Source organism: Salvelinus alpinus, chromosome 23, assembly GCF_045679555.1.
Source record: "Salvelinus alpinus chromosome 23, SLU_Salpinus.1, whole genome shotgun sequence".
Classification (NCBI taxonomy): Eukaryota; Metazoa; Chordata; class Actinopteri; order Salmoniformes; family Salmonidae; genus Salvelinus; species Salvelinus alpinus.
The window spans coordinates 21552734-21570215 of NC_092108.1; the positions used below are offsets into that span (position 1 = coordinate 21552734).

The following is a 17482-nucleotide window of genomic DNA, read 5'->3' on the forward strand; positions in this document are numbered from 1 at the left end:
TAATTTTTGTAATAACTTGGTGCTGCCTATCTTGGCCAGGACGCTCTTGAAAAAGAGATTTTAAATATCAATGAGCCCTTCCTGGTTAAATAAAGGTTACATACAACATTTGATTTTTTAAATTATTTTATCTGTTACTCCCTGTATATACCTCAACACATTGATCAGGTACTCCCTGTATATAGCTCCATTCTTGTGTGTTTAATGTTTTTCCTCTTGTGTTAGTTACCATTTTATTTGTTTTATTTTTTAACTTTGCATTGTTGGGAAAGTTCGTAATCAAGCATTTCACTAAAGTCTACACCAGTTGTATTCGGTACATGTGATAAATACAATTTTGATTTGATATGGGACTGATGTAGAGTAATAATAATTTGGGGGGTGCTTATATTTGTCTTGTTACACCCAAGTGTGGAATGGAAGTGTGTTTCTTGCATATCCCACCTCCCCTGAGACTGTGTTGCTTACACTTTTAACTTTCATCACCTTGTACTGGAATCTATATTTTGCACTTTGTAAGTTTCAAAGTGCAGTACACGCCTCAGTTTGACTGGCATTTCCCCCAAAACATGATATCAAGTTCTCAACTCAATGTGCCTCTGCACCAAATCATCAAAACTATGAAAATAGCTCCCCACTTTCAGTGAGTCATGATTCTGTTCTCTTCTCTCCTCCACCTCCTGTCTATCTGTATTTCCAGCGGCGGCCCCGGTAGTGCCTGAGCTGAGCAGTGACATCGACACCAGTAACTTTGACGAAATTGAGGAGGACCGGGGAGACGAGGAGACCTTCCCCATACCGAAGGCCTTTGTGGGCAACCAGCTGCCCTTTGTGGGGTTCACCTACTATAGCAGTCATCAGTAAGTATGTTAGCATAGCCAGGCTTCAACTACTACAGCAGTCACCAGTAAGTATGTTAGCATAGCCAGGCTTCAACTACTACAGCAGTCACCAGTAAGTATGTTAGCATAGCCAGGCTTCAACTACTACAGCAGTCACCAGTAGTATGTCTGTTAGCATAGCCAGGCTTCAACTACTACAGCAGTCGCCAGTAAGGCTCTTGAATCATGTTTCCTGGAGATTTTCCATGAACTGCATTTTAGTCCAGGACTAGGCTTAATCTGTTTCGGGAAAACGGTGTTCAGAGTATGTGTTGGAACTGTCCACTTAGCCTGGCGTCACCAACTACAGTCAACACTGTCAGGCTTCACAAGAACACTCATCAGTCAAATACCAATAACAGTCATCACCTAGGCTCTTCCTGGTCAGCACAGGAGAAACTCAAGGCCCTAACCATGGTCAACATACTATAGTCAGGCCTGATTTACCACAGTCAAAATAGTCAGGACGCACCAGCTGGCGCAATCATCTGTTATTCTGTCAACTACTAGTTGACACTTTCTAGCTTAACCTGCTAGAGCCATCAGAACGGTCAGTACTGCCGTTGTTTTATACCGCCTCATAAATCTAATGCAACTTTTATAGCAACATAGCTAATTACACCCAGAGCTTGTTAGACATGCACATATGAATGTCTCATACTGGAGAGTAATCTGACCTAGATAATAACCACAACGTGTTTCACCCAGTGGGATGTGTTCACGGTTTGGTCAGGTCATCAGTGGGTCAGGGAAGTGTGGTCTTAGTGTTGTCACTATAGTGCCTTCAGAAAGTATTCACACCCCTTGACTTTTTCCACATTTTGTTCTTACAGCCTGAATTTAAAAGGGATTAAATTGACATTTTGTGTCAATGGCCTACCAACAATACCCCATAATGTCAGAGGAATTATGTTTTTAGACATTTTTACAAATGTATTAAAAATGAAATGCTGAAATGTCTTGAGTCAATAAGTTTTCAACCCCTTTGTTATGGCAAGCCTAAATAAGTTCAGGACTTACTCTGTGTGTAATAATAGTGTGTAACATGATTTTTGAATGACTACCTCATCTGTATCCCACACATACAATTATCTATAAGGTCCCTCAGTCGAGCAGTGAATTTCAAACATAGATTCAACCACAAAGACCAGGGAGGTTTTCCAATGCCTTGCAAAGAAGGGCACCTAAAAAAAGCAGACATTGAATCTCCCTTTGAGCATGGTAACGTTATTAATTACACTTTGGATGGTGTATCAATACACCCAGTCACTACAAAGATAGTCCTCCTAACTCAGTTACCGGAGAGGAAGGAAACCGTTCTGAGATTTCACCATGAGTTTAATGGCTGTGATAGAGAACTGGATCAACAGCGTTGTAGTTAGTCCACAATACTAAATGACAGAGTGAGAAGGAAGCCTGTACAGAATAAAAATATTCCAAAACATGCCTCCTGTTTACGATAAGGCACTAAAGTAAAACTGCAAAAAATGTGGCAAAGAAAAAAAGTTTGTAAAAGTTTGTATTCAGGACAAAGTTATGTTTGGGGAAAATCCAACACATCACTGAGTACTACTCTTCATATTTTCAAGCATGGTGGCGCATAATGTTATGGGTATGCTTGTCATCGGCAAGGACTAGGGAGTTTATTAGGATAAATAATAAACTGAATAGAGCTAAGCACAGGCAAAATCCTGCTGGAAAACCTGGTTCATTCTGCTTTCCAACACACTGGGAAACATTCACCTTTCAGCAGGACAATAACCTAAAACACAAGGCAAAATCTATAGTGGAGTTGCTTACCAAGATGTTATTGATTGTTCCTGAGTGGCTTAGTTACAGTTTTGACTTAAATCGTCTTGAAACTATAGCAAGACTTGAAAATGGTTGTCTAGCAATTATCAACCGCCAACTTGAGAGCTTGTAGAATATTTTCTAAGAATGTGCAAATATTGTACAATCCAGGTTTGCGAAGCTCTTAGAGACTTACCCAGAAAGACTCACAGCAGTTATCTCTGGCAAAGTTGATTCTAACATACATTGAATCAAGATATATTCTTTTTTTATTTTTTATTATTTTTTTTACAAATGTTAAACATTTCTTCCACTGTGACATTAAAGTATTTTGTGTAGATCGTTGACAAGAAAATGACAAATCGTTTTTAATCCTTTGTAACACAAAATGTTGATCATGTTGTTGTGGTCTATCCCCCAGGTTCTCCCGGAGCACCAGCACCAAGAGTGTTGACAAACGCAGCAGCTCCACCAAGGAGGACAAGAGCCATGTGAGTACTACTTATAGAGATGAAATCAACACTGTTGCATCTGGACTAGCTACTTTCTGCAATGCTAAATTCTCTGCCAAGTTTTTTTTGTTACATAATGTACACTAGTATCGGTTTATTGTACTTGAACATTTTACTCTGCAATGCCAAACTGATTACAAGTTAATTTTATTGCAAAGCGTAATGTATTCTACAGTCTGTCTGTAGTGTTGTCTTACACGTTGTCTGTGTTCAGCTGGAGAACCTGCAGAAGAGGATCTACCAGCTAGAGGAGCACCTACACAGTGAGATGCAGCTAAAGGATGAGATGGAGCAAAAGTGCAGGTAGTAATTGATCACCTGTCAATCAACTTATTTTAACCAAGTCAGATTTCAAGCAAAAAAATACATTCTGTTTTTGAATACAAACAAGTGTATTTTAATGAACAATGCATCCGTTTTCCCATTTTAAAAGATCAAACAAAGCAAAAAGTGCTAATCATTGTTGTCCTTTAGGACGACAAACACAAAACTCGACAAGATCATGAAAGAGCTTGACGAGGAAGTGAGTGAATATCTACTATTCTGAAACGTATACCAGGGCAAGTGCATAATCACGATCTACGGTAGTCTACAAAAGTGCAGCAAGACATGATTTAGGGCCTAATTGCTCTGTACATTGAGTACGAACTCCTTTGCCATCCTCCCCTCCTCCCAGGCCAACGTGAGGAAGGGTGTGGAGGCCAGTATGTCCCTCCTGGAGAAAGACAAGATGATGATCCAGCACCGAGCCACAGAGTACCAAAGAAAGGTTGACCAGGAGGCCGAGAAGAGACGCAACATGGAGAACGAGGGTAAGGATATTTTTTTTTAATCCTTCTCTTTAATTTATTCTCAAATCTCCCACTGTTTTAGTCCAAACCTCTGTCTACACACGTGTTTATAACACTGATAATAACACTTGCACAATCACCCTCGGAAAGGCACCCATACACAATCCATGTCTGTTGTCCCAAGACTTAAAAATCCTTCTTTAACCTGTCTCCTCCCATTCATCTACACTGATTTTAAGTGGATTTAACAGGTGACCTCAATAAGGACTCATAGCTTTCACCCGGATCCAACTAGTCAGTCTGTCATGAAAAGAGCAGGTGTTCCTAATGTTTTGTACACTCAGTGACAGGATTTGTACAGGGTAGGTGCTACTACAGTATAATCTATAATGAGATCTAGTACCACTGCAGTAGCATCTTTCCTCCCTGTATTCATAAAGCATCTCACTCGGAGTAGGATTACTGATCTAGGATCAGGTCCTCCCTGTCCATGTTGTGTTACTATGATCTAGAAGGGAACATTGATCCTATGTCTGCACTCCTACTCTGAAATGCTTTATGAAAACGGGCCCAGATGATATTGAATCTAGCCATAACAGATGTTTTCCCAACTGGATTATTAGTGCTCACACTGACCGATACTGGAGCAGCTTGACCTGCTATTCTAGTTGTCTGCCATTCTGACTCCCCCTGCAGTGCTAACTAGCAGTCTTAACCCAGACACTCACCCTCTGAGACCCTCCCATTAACTGGGACCAGAGGATCGCTGTGAACTAAGTGGATTTACACGCATTAACTCCCTTAATAACTTGTTATGGCTGCAATCCCGGTAACGGGATGATATGACAACAGCCAGTGGAAGTGCAGGGCGCCAAATTCAAAAACCAGAAATCTCATAATTAAAATTCCTCAGACATACATGTGTCTTATACTATTTTAAAGGTAATCTTGTTGTTAATCCCACCGAAGTGTCCGATTTCAAATATGCTTTTCAGCGAAAGCACTACAAACGATTATGTTAGGTCACCATCAAACCACAATAAGCACAGCCATTTTTCCAGCGAAATATAACAGTCACAAAAAGCAGAAATAGAGATAAAATGAGTCACTAACCTTTGATGATCATCAGATGACACTCATAGGACTTCATGTTACACAATACATGTATGTTTTGTTTGATAAAGTTCATATTTATATAAAAAAATCTGAGTTTACATTGGCGCGTTACATTCACTAGTTCCAAAAACATCAGGTGATTTTACATAGCCACATCGTTTCAACAGAAATACTCATCATAAATGTAGATGATAATACAAGTTATACACATGGAATTATAGATATACCTCTCCTTAATGCAACCGCTGTGTCAGATTTTTTTTTTAACTTTACGGAAAAAGCAAACCATGCAATAATCTAAGACGGAGCTCAGAACAATAGACAAATTAGCCGCCATGTTGGGGTCAACAGAAACCAGAAAAATACGTGATAAATGTTCCCTTACCATTGATGATCTTTATCAGAATGCACTCCCAGGAATCCTAGTTCCACAATAAATCGTTGTTTTGTTCGATAATGTCCATTACTTATGTCCAAGTAGCTACTTTTGCATGCATGTGTAGTACACGTGTCCAAACGCTCGCGCAGATGCAGGCAAACGTCGGACAAAAACTTCAAAAAGTTATATTACAAGTCGAATAAACTGGTCAAACTAAGTAGATAATCAATCTTTAGGATGTTGTTATCATATATATCCAATAACGTTCCAACCGGAGCATTCCTTCTGTCTGTAGAAGTTATGGAACGCAAGGCGATATCATGAGGAATGCGCGTGACCAGGAACTGGCAATCTGCCAGACCAGTGACTCATTCCCCTCTCATCCGGCCCCAGTATAAACTTCATTCAACGTTCTACCAACTGTTGACATCTAGTGGAAGGCGTAGGAAGTGCAAACAGATCCATATATTACAGGGAATTGAATAGGCGATTAGTTTAACATCGACCAACCTCAGAATTTCCACTTCCTGTTTGGATTTTTTCTCAGGTTTTTGCCTGCCATATGAGTTCTGTTATACTCACAGACATAATTCAAACAGTTTTAGAAACTTCAGAGTGTTTTCTATCCAATACTAATAATAATATGCATATATTAGTAACTAGGACTGAGGAGCAGGCCGTTTACTCTGGGCACCTTTCATCCAAGCTACTCAATACTGCCCCTGCAGCCATAAGAAGTTAAACTAGCAGATCGGATAACAACATGCACGTAAACAGCACTTTAAATGCAACACATGAGCAACTCCCATGCACAAAAAAACATGTTTCTGGATACAGTTTGTTTAGTGTCATGTTTTGAAAGGGAGATGTGTGATAAAGATGACTTGATCTTTCATTTAACTCTCATCCGTACTCTGTTTTTTCTCAGTGTCCACTCTGAAAGAGCAGCTTGAGGTCATGAGGAAAATCAGCCAAAACTCTCAGGCCTCAAATGACAAGATCCTACAACTGCAGAAGCAGGTACGTTATTTCTCTTACACTCACGCGGACACAGCTTTGTTTTGGTAAATTCTCTGGACTCTTTGGAGAGAAAATATTTTCCCATTCAGAATCCTATTATCCTAAACCTAATCCTTTACCCTAAACCTAATCCCTTACCCTAAACATTAATACTAAACTTAAACCTTAAACCTAACCCGTAAGCCTAAAATAGTGTTTTAAAATGTTTTCTTGTTTTCTTGACATTGTGGTCCTGATAAGGTAGGAAAACGTGTATACACACACACACACACACACACACACTGTTCTCTTCAATTGCCATCCACACAGCTTAGGGTGTCATTCTAGCTTTGAGATCTTGTTTGAGGGTCAGAATGTGGGTCAAGGGTATGAACCTTGCAGGGAAGGGGTTTTGTTTTGAGGAATGTATTTGGATGTGTGAGACAGTTCAAGGAGAGAGAAGGCCAGGTTATCACCACAGATCTAGGAACAGATTACTCCATCCTAAATTTTAACCTTAACCATGAGAAGGATGAACAATATCTGACCCTGTGTCATCACCCTATGGCTTTGACTTTACATGCATTGATGTTTGTCAGCAAATTGAAGTCTAATTTATTTTCATATGAGGAAGTGAAGGACAGAGGAATCAGTGCCTCATATCAGACTGGAATAGATGGAAGTCTTTGCCTATTAACTATTACTGGAAGTGAATGGATGGATATGATTCTATGGTAACATTAGACATCCACCCACATATTGGTTAAAAACCCCAACAACCGTTTCAGAATCAAACATTCTGCAGCAACTGAGCAGATCGTCTGTGTCAGGAGGTAATATTGATTCTGAACTCTCCCAATGGTTGTTTCCTTGGTTGACAGCTGGAGGAGGCCAATGACCTGCTGAGGGTGGAGTCAGACACAGCGGCGCGGCTGAGGAAGAGCCACACGGAGATGGCCAAGTCCATGAGCCAGCTGGAGGGGCTGACCAGCGAGCTGCAGGAGAAGAGCCGCTCGGCAGACGGGGGGAGGGCCCAGCTGGAGAAAGAGCTGCTGCAGCTGCAGAGCACCCTGGACTCTGAGAGGAGGAGCTACAGTAAGGGATCAGAGGAGATCCATGAGCTACAAGGTACCAGAACACGTCCCTGGCTACATTTCAATTCTCCACGCTTTAATCTTTATTCAGATCCCCATTAGCTGACAGCTACTCTTCCTGAGGTCTATACATACAACAACAAAAGTACAGCTAAGCATTCATGTAAGCATGGTCTTTTATATATATGTAGGGGGGTGCACCAGAAAAGGAAAAGTGTGGAGAATTGGGACACTCAGTGGCTCACACCCAAAGACTGCACTCATTGTTCTATGAGTAAATATGACTTGGACATGACTCAGTGTTTGAGTAAATACACGGTCTGACCACAACCCTGCATTCACTTGGGCATGTGTTAGAACTAGAAGGGATGAACATGATTGCCTACACCATTTTAATTTGCTTTACAGTAATTCCTCACTCTTAACTGTTTTTCAGTCTTGGCATGTTCAACTAACTTCAAATGATCTGAAGTGAACTGTCTCTCCCTCTTAACTATTTAAGAGAGCTGGGGAATCTTAGCTTTAGTTCTAACCATTCTCGTTCATCACATTAGACGCGCCCAGGCACTGCCCATGCCCACAGAACTCACATCCGACGTATCTGTCCAACAGTCATGTTTTATCTGGAGAGGAGCGCTTTGAAGAGTCTTGGGGATGAATATATCTAATGGATTGTGTTGAAATAATATTGCTCTTAATTCAGACTGAATTCGAAGTCTACAGGCATCCATATTGAATAGAAAAATAATACTTTATTGTCCAGTTTCGTTAGTCCACAAATATAGTTTTCCAAATCTGAAAGCTATGCATTATGGTGTTGTCAACATGGGTTTAGCATGTTGCACAAACCACTGTTTTGAAAGTGACTCTTTGTTTCTCTCTCTGTGTGTCTGTAGCGCGAATGACGGGTCTTCAACAGGACAATAAGAACTTGAAGCTCAGCCTGTCTAAAGTGGAGACGGAACGCAAGCAGGCCCAGGAGAGGAGCAACAACCTGGAGAAGGTTTGGGCCCTCTAAGTCTCTCCACGTCACTCACATACCGTGCTTTATAAGGCTAACACAAACCCTGTCATTTGTGATGTCCACTTATTGTGAGTAGTGGTCCAAATGGAAGTATCAAAGACAAAACAGATGTACTCTATCAACACATCTTCTTTGTTGCGATAACCACATGTATATCTAACTGGTATTTTAGTCCCATTACACCCAGTCTTAAGAGCCCCTCTACCATAGAGATCAGCAGAATTAATGTTTTACTGGTCATTTTTACACATGCTGCCTGAGTGCCAATTTCCATTCTAGGGATTCTATATGTAATTCTACGCTTTCTACCAACAGGATAAGAACAACCTGGAGATCGACCTGAACTACAAGTTAAAGACACTGCAGCAGCGTCTGGACCAGGAGCACACAGAACACAGGGTGACGCGGGCCCAGCTCACTGACAAATACGAGTCCATTGAGGAGGCCAAGTCAGCCGCCATGCATGGTATATCTGGGCCCATGTTAGAGCATGCCCTACCCACCACTACTGTCTGTCTCTCCCTCGTTGTCTGCCTCTCCCTCGTTCTGTCTGCTCTCTGCCTCTCCCTCTTTTTGTGTCCCCCTCTATCTCTGCACCATTCATACTCAGGGGGACACTGGACGGATGGGGAGGAATTCAGGGAGTGGACTCCGCTCCTCTCCATGTGGCATGTCCAGACGTTACCTCCCTACATATTAACAGCTGGACACAATCCCACCTTCCAAGTTTTTGACCAGCACCGTTTGAAGCAACATTTACTTGTCTTCCAGACATTTGCCTATACGCAGACTACACGCTGTGCATAGGGCCCCGCGGTTGCTAGGGAGCCCCGACCCCGTATTGTTGAGTTAGAATAGTAGAATACACATCGGGCAATTTAGAAATGTTGTAGTGCATCAGTAGTTTTCCACTTGTCAGTCACTCAATTAGCCCATATCAGCAAATATTATTTTATATTGCTAGGTAAGTAGTCTAGCCAGCGATCTAAACCTAGTAGTAATCACCAAATTACCATCGGGCATGCAGTACTTGTGCCCCGGGGGCCCTCATTTAATTTTGTTAGTTATTCTCACTCATATGAACACGGCATACGTCATGACAAAATATGTAGAACTGCAGTAAATAAGCTTTAAAACAAAGTTTCACCACCCCATGGCAAAATGTGTAAAATTGCAGGAAATGTACTTTAAAACTACAAAACAAATGATCCACTGCCAAGAGGGGGTAACACTAAAATGTTTTGCCTGTGTGGTGGTTGGGTCATTTCAAATGACTGAGCACAAATTTCCTATTAAATCTGTCAGTGAGGTTCTTCCATTGAATGATGATGGATTGTTGCAACTGAGTGATATCTCTTTCCCTCCTTCTGTCCCTCCAGCGGTGCAGCACAAGATGTCTGAGGAGAGCGGGGCGCGGATGCGAGCGGAGAGCAGGGTGGTGGAGGTAGAGAAGCAGTGCTCCATGCTGGAGTTTGACCTCAAGCAGTCGGTGCAGAAGATGGAGCAGCTGATGAAGCAGAAGGAGAGGCTTGAGGACGAGGTGAGCACCAGCACCACTCAACACCATCACCCCAGCATCGACTCACCCTGTCTGGGGTGGAGGTTCATGGGCACTGGCCCTAAAAATGTTTAGCCACTTTTCTGGATATCCTACAACTACCCCCCTCTTCAAAAAAGTCACGTTAATCATGAGTCGATACTAATGAGGCTTTCGCAATAAATAAAGTTTTCAATGTGCAGATCTCAATTTAGGATTTGGCCCTCCAGAAAAAACTGTGGATTTCCTGAGCAGAAATCTGGTATAACCCCAGCGTAGTTAGGACATACTGTGGTTCTCTTGTCCGAACATCCCTGGTTCTCCCCTGCAGGTGCAGGGTCTGCGGATCCATCTGGAGCAGGAGTCCAGTAAGAGGCTGCTAGCCCAGAACGAGCTCAAGAGCCGCTCCCAGGAGGCGGACCGGCTGAAGGGCTCGGAGAAGCAGCTGAAGCAGGAGATCAACACGGCACTAGAGAGCAAGCGCTCTCTCGAGTTCCAGCTAGCACAGCTCACCAAGTGAGAATACCTTCAAGTTGCCACATGTCGTCACAGCCCACCACAGTTTTAACTTGACCTAATCCCCTGTGTGGGGGTATATAGTTCAGTTTACCCCTAGTCACTGATGCAAGGGTCAGATATATTTTCATCCCCCCACCCTAATGGTTAAGTTTGGGATATGGGTTTTCCTAGATCTGTGTGTAACTTCTAGCTCAATCCTTGACAGGCTACATTGAGTATCGTCTCAATGCGTGTACCTCCCTTCCAAATGAATGCAATACCTTCCAAACACACTTCTGACTCCATTGGCTAAACTCTATTCTGAAAGTCTGTAATAGTCTGTAGTTTTACATTCCTTCCTGCTGCTAGCTTATACTGCTTTGGGAGTCTATGTTAAATGGCCCTACAACTGGTCGTTATTCCAGTAAAAAGGCTCTTATTTCAGCTTAGACATTAACTGTGGCAAAGCTCCCCTGTGACAATGTTTACACCACAGGGTTAAGGATTAGCCAGAGTCGAGCTCCTCCCATTAGAATGACAGGCCTGTTAATCCATCTGCTCTCTGACTACGGAGCGCTGCAGGGAGGGGTGGTGGTATGCCCGGGCTACATACAACCGTGGGACATACTGTATAGTGTAATTAAGTTAATAATCTATACACTAAAGTTTTGTCTGAAAAGTTTAAAGGCGTTTTGAGGATTTTACCAGAGTTTGAGTTTCCCCTTCAGCGCTGTTTGTTTTGAAAGGTTTCTTTAGCTACTGTATGCAATATGTTAACTATATGGTTTGTGTGTCCGTCTTCCAGGCAATACAGGGGCAACGAGGGACAGATGAGGGAACTTCAGGACCAGCTTGAGGCCGAACAGTATTTCTCAGTGAGTAGGGGCCATCTACCTCACTGTCCTATAACCCTGCTCATTGGCTCACTGACTGATGCCATATCTCCTGTCTCTACCTCCAGACGCTTTATAAAACTCAGGTGAAGGAACTGAAGGAAGAGATCGAGGAGAGGAACCGGCAGGTCCAGGAAGTTCATAAGAAGGTGCATGAGCTGCACAGCGAAAGGTAAGGCCGGTAGCCTAGCGCTTAAGAACGCTGGGCAAGTAACCAAAATGTCGCTGGTTGGAATTCCTGAGCCGACCAGGTGAAAAATATGTCTCTGCCCTTGAACAAGGCACTTAACCCCAATTGATCCTGTAAGTTGCTCTGGATAAGAGCATCTGCGAAGTAACTAAAAGGTGTAAGGTAATATCAGGCCTTTGTCAATATAGCAATAATCAGTGTTGTCAAAATATGAGGTGCAGCTTTTCTCGACCAGCCTACTTCCATATCAACACAGAGCGATTATGAATCCGTTTTTAATCCATGTTTGTCTGTCCTTCTTCCAGGGACTCCCTGTCAGCCCAGCTGGATCTGACAGTGACCAAGGCGGAGTCAGAGCAGCTGGCCAGGGCGCTCCAGGAGGAGCAGTACTTTGAGCTGAGCCAGGAGAACAAAAAGGCCATGGCCAGACACAAGCAGGAGGGTTCCGAGAGGGATTCAACCATCGCACGGGTCAGCACCGCTTGCCTCAATACACACCTCTCCTACATTGTAAAATTCTTCAAAGTCAGGGAAAATACATCTGTCCAGGAATGTGGGCACAGCGGAAACAACAGCTTAGTATACTTCCAACTTGTTCTATTTAATAATTACATTGTTTTTGTGTGTCTCAGGCAGCTGCGAACACCTACACTACCGGTCAAAAGTTTTAGAACACATACACATTCAAGAGTTTTTATTTTTACTATTTTCTACATTGTAGAATAATAGTGAAGACATCAAAACTATGAAATAACATATGGAATCATGTAGTAACCAAAAAAGTGTTAAACAAATCAAAATATATTTGAGATTTTTCAAATAGCCACGCTTTGCCTTGATGACAGCTCTGCACACGCTTGAGATTATCTCAACCAGCTTAACCTGGAATGCTTTTCCAACAGTCTTGAAGGAGTTCCCACAAATGCTGAGCTCTTTTTGGCTGCTTTCCCTTCACGCTGTGCTATGACTCATCCCAAACCATCTCAATTTGGTTGAGGTCTGGGGATTGTGAGGGCCAGGTCATCTGATGCAGCACTCATCACCCTCCTTGGTCAAATAGCCCTTACACAGCCTGGAGGTGTGTTGGCTCATTGTCATGTTGAAAAACAAATGATAGTCACACTAAGCCCAAACCAGATGGGATGGCGTATCGCTGCAGAATGCTGTGGTAGCCATGCTGGTTAAGTGTGCCTTGAATTCTAAATGAATCACTGACCGTGTCACCAGCAAAGCACGCCGTAACACCATCTCCTCCATGCTTTACGGTGGGAATACACATGCGGAGATCATCCGTTCACCCACAATGTGTCTCATAAAGACGCAGAAATCAGACCAAAGGACAGATTTCCACCGGTCCAATGTCCATTGCTTGTGTTTCTTGGCCCAGCAAGTCTCTTCTTATTGGTGTCCTTTAGTAGTGTTTTCTTTTCAGCAATTTGACCACTAAGGCCTGATTCCTGCAGTCTCTTCTGAACAGTTGATGTTGAGATGTATCTGTTACTTGAACTCTGTGAAGCATTTATTTGGGCTGCAATTTCTGAGGCTGGTAACTCTAATGAACTTATCCTCTGCAGCAGAGGTAACGAGGGGTCTTCCATTCCTGTGGCGGTCCTCATGAGAGCCAGTTTCATAGTGCTTGGTTTTTGTGACTGCACTTGAAGAAACTTTCAAAGTTCTTGAAATGTTCTGTATTGACTGACCTTCATGTCATAAAGTAATGATGGACTGTCATTTCTCTTTGCTTATTTGAGCTTTGCTGAGCAACTGATTGGCTCAAACGCATTAAGAAGAAAAGAAATTCCACAAATTAACTTTTACCAAGGCACACCTGTTAATTGAAATGCATTCCAGGTGACTACCTCATGAAGCTTTACAAGAGAATGCCAACAGTGTGCAAAGTTGTCATCAAGGCAAAGGGTGGCGATTTAAAGAATCTCAAATCTCAAATATATTTTTATTTGTTTAACACTTTTTTGCTTACTACATGATTCCATATGTGTTATTTCATAGTTTTGATGTCTTCACTATTATTCTGCAATGTAGAAAAAAGTAAAAATAAGGAGAAACCCTTGAATGATTAGGTTTTCAAAAACTTTTGACCGGTAGTCTACATTTTTAAACCTCAATGTCTCTCTTCTTGTCCTCCCCAGCTTGAGGAATCCAACAAAACCCTGACCAAAGACGTGGAGAACCTCAGCAAGGAGAAGGCCGAGCTGGACCACAAGCTTCGCACTCAGGAGGAAGGTATTGTCAAGACACCATTTTCATAACTTGGTCTAATTAGTATATTCTGTGCTTAATCTGTTACAATCTAAGCCTATGGGTAATGTCTTCATAGGCACTTATGTCCCCTCTGTCAGTTAGATCCCTGTAAGACTGTCTGGTTTCCTCTCGCTTTCTGTCCCCTTCTCTGCAGAGTATGACTCCCAGAAAGAGGAGATTACAAACACAATCAAGGCCAACTATGAGAAGGTTCTCAGCTCAGAGCGCACGCTCAAGACTCAGGTAAAGACACTTCAACCTTTGACTGTTTACATAACATTACACCAATAGTTATGAGCTACTTTGGCCTCATATTTATACCTCAAACACAACCCCATAGTTTTTCCATTCAACGTTTTTACACCTCAACCCATTGCCCTACTTTATTAAACCTCAACCTTACCTCAACTGTTTGCCCAATTTTGTTAAACCTAAACCACAACCTTCCCTCAAGTGTTGCCCCATTTTGTTAAACATAAACCTCAACCGATTGCCCCCATTTGATCCCTCCCTCAACCTTGTCTCTCTCTCCAGGCGGTGAACAAACTGGCAGAGATCATGAACAGGAAGGACATGAAGCTTGACACCAAGAAGAAGGGGAGCACGACCGACCTGAGGAAGAAGGAGAAGGAGAACCGCAAGCTGCAGGTGGATCTCAACCAGGAGAAGGAAAAGTTCAACCACATGGCCATCAAGTACCAGAAGGAGCTCAGCGAGATGCAGGCGGTCAGTAATAATGCATTATACAGTCAGTCAGTTTCTGTCAAATTGGTCTCAATCATTTGACGACGATCCTTTGAACCTTTTAATTAACAGTATTCTTTCAAATCAAACAAAAAAAGCAAGAAGGACAAGTATGACCACAATAGGACAATTAGGAAGATTTGGTCAAATCCATTCCTAATTTAGAACAGCGTTAAACTCTATAGTGAAAGGCAGCAACGCATCCCCCACCTTGAAGCTGCAGTGCTTCTGATCTACCCTAAATGAACTGCGTATTCTGCTTGCCTCTCTCTCCTCTACAACAGCAACTGTCGGAGGAGTGCACGTACCGCAACGAGCTGCAGATGCAGCTGGACAGCAAGGAGAGTGACATTGAGCAGCTCAGGGAGAAGCTCAACGACCTGCAGCTGCGCATGGACAACTCCAGCGTCATCAGCCTGCAGACGGATGAAACAGACAGCAACATCGCTGGTAAGGTCACCACGGGATCAACTAACAAAAGGCGGCTGTGTCAATGTACCGGCTAGGCCAAAGATGCTCAATCCTGCTTCGGACAAGCCACACACACACACGACTCAGCTAATGAAGGTGTGATGGTACTAAGCTAGGACAAATCTACTGTATGAAGGCTCTCCAGGAGCAGGAGTTTGGATCACTGAACTTGATGTTTGGTCCATCAGGCCAGCTTTAATTGTCCAACAATCAGCCGGGCATGATTTAAAATCGATTAATTCAATCCCAGCCATTTCAAGTAATTGTATTTTATTAGGATCTCTTTTATTCCTCATTTGGACTAATCTTTTAACTTTAATATACAATTTACAATATAATATCTAATGAATATATAATTGAGTGTTTGAGTTATGACAGTATGGCTCTGAAGCAGTAAAGTAAGTATAGAAGAATGCTTATTTTCGTCTTTCTCGACCCACCTGTTTCAAGTGTCAGTTAGTAGACCTGCTAACGATGTTTACTGTACATGGAATTCCTGAATGTGTCTGTGGTTTAAAGTCCTCTCTCATCTCTTATTCCCCATGTCCATTTGGTTCTCCTTGCTCTCCTCCTTACCTTTGCATCTTCTATCCTTTTCTTTCTGTGAGTAACTCGGAGTTGGGGGACCCTCATTGTGCCTGGCCCGTGCTACTTTGTCTTTTGCCTTGTATTTTTTTTCTGGCATTTTTGGGGCATTTTCTTCTCTTTTTTTGTGGTGAAAAGGATATCCCTCTTGTATGTTCTCAACAACACTTTTTTGAAAGGCCATTCTGAGTGACAAAGGGAACAGTTAAAAGACCAGAAAACGGGGCTTTAATTAAGCCATTTTAATTTTTTTAACCAAATGTGCTAGGCTGGGGGCATTTTCATTTACTAACCGTGAATCATCATTCACATAAGCCGTTTGTAGGGGGAAATATCCAATTACAGTATAGAACTTCATCTAACATTATTTCAGTACAAATGCTGACTTGACTGTACCATATCAATTAGCCTTCTGTAGGTAATCAGTTTCATTGTCAGCTGTACATTTATTTTTTAGCAGGACAAGCTATCATACAATCTGAATGACTCCTAAAGTAAAGTGACTACATGAGAGGTTAGCTACTGTAACACTAGACAACAACACTGTGGTTTAACCCATCACTCTGAGCACCTTTCAAAATGTGTCTGGAGACCATGAACCAAACCCTTCCTTTGGTTTCCTGTCCCTTGTTCTTCAAACACTCACTGTTTTTTAAGTTTTGTTTTGTTGGCATGATCACCTCAGAACAGAAGCAATGCCTTTTCAGAACCAAGGAAATCTCCCACACTTGAAGTGAAGCTTTTGATCAATTCACTCTTCTTTTGTAGCTTGTTGTGCCGAAGCATGCTCTTTATGTTATTGTTACCAACTGAACCTAATGGAAAGATACACTACATGACCAAAAGTATGTGGACACCTGCTCGTCTAACATCTCAAACCAAAATCATGGGCATTAATATGGAGTGGGTCCCCCCCTTTGCTGCTACAACAGCCTCCACTCCTCTGGGAAAGCTTTCCACTAGAACATTGCTGAGGGGACTTGCTTCCATTCAGCCACAAGAGCATTAGTGAGGTTGGGCACTGATGTTGGGTGATTAGGCCTGGCTCGCAGTCGGCATTCCAATTCATCCCAAAGGTGTTCAATTGGGTTGAGGTCAGGGCTCTGTGCAGGCCAGTCAAGTTCTTCTACACCGATTTTTGACAAACCATTTCTGTACGAACCTTGCTTTGTCCATGGGGGCATTGTCATGCTGAAACCGGAAAGGGCCTTCCCCAAACTGTTGCCACAAAGTTGTAAGCACAGAATCGTCTAGAATGCCATTGTATGCTGTAGTGTTAAGATTTCCCTTCACTGGAACTAATGGGCCTAGCCCGAACCATGAAAACAGAAAGACCATTATTTCTCCTCCACCAAACTTTAGAGTTGGAAGTATGCATTCGGGCAGGTAGCATTCTCATTTACATTTACATTTAAGTCATTTAGCAGACGCTCTTATCCAGAGCGACTTTCTCATGGCATCCACCAAACCCAGATTCATCCGTCGGACTGCCAGATGGTGAAGCGTGATTCATCACTCCAGAGAACGCATTTCCACGGCTCAAGAGTCCGGCGAGCTTCACACCACTCCAGCCATCGCTTGCCATTGGGCATGGTGATCTTAGGATTGTGTGAGGCTGCTCAACCATGGAAACCTATTTCATGAAGCTCCCGGGGAGCAGTTCTTGTGCTGACTTTTGTGCTTCCAGAGGCAGTTTGGAACGCAGTAGTGAGTGT

General features: G+C 42.6%; 1 protein-coding gene across 2 annotated transcripts in view; it reads left to right on the forward strand.

The window, feature by feature from the left end:
• The window catches only part of LOC139550555 (rho-associated protein kinase 1-like), an 80076-nt gene that overhangs the window by 55491 nt on the left and 7103 nt on the right, over positions 1–17482 (forward strand). For both annotated transcript variants that reach the window (XM_071361510.1, XM_071361511.1), the window contains exons 10-27: positions 701–860; positions 3094–3163; positions 3399–3487; positions 3659–3707; positions 3861–3996; positions 6399–6490; positions 7351–7597; positions 8460–8566; positions 8903–9053; positions 9967–10127; positions 10456–10640; positions 11428–11497; positions 11584–11687; positions 12011–12176; positions 13856–13949; positions 14122–14210; positions 14502–14693; positions 14996–15161. In XM_071361510.1, the coding sequence (XP_071217611.1) occupies positions 701–860; positions 3094–3163; positions 3399–3487; positions 3659–3707; positions 3861–3996; positions 6399–6490; positions 7351–7597; positions 8460–8566; positions 8903–9053; positions 9967–10127; positions 10456–10640; positions 11428–11497; positions 11584–11687; positions 12011–12176; positions 13856–13949; positions 14122–14210; positions 14502–14693; positions 14996–15161 (2328 nt within the window). The remainder of the gene's footprint in view (positions 1–700; positions 861–3093; positions 3164–3398; positions 3488–3658; positions 3708–3860; positions 3997–6398; positions 6491–7350; positions 7598–8459; positions 8567–8902; positions 9054–9966; positions 10128–10455; positions 10641–11427; positions 11498–11583; positions 11688–12010; positions 12177–13855; positions 13950–14121; positions 14211–14501; positions 14694–14995; positions 15162–17482) is intronic.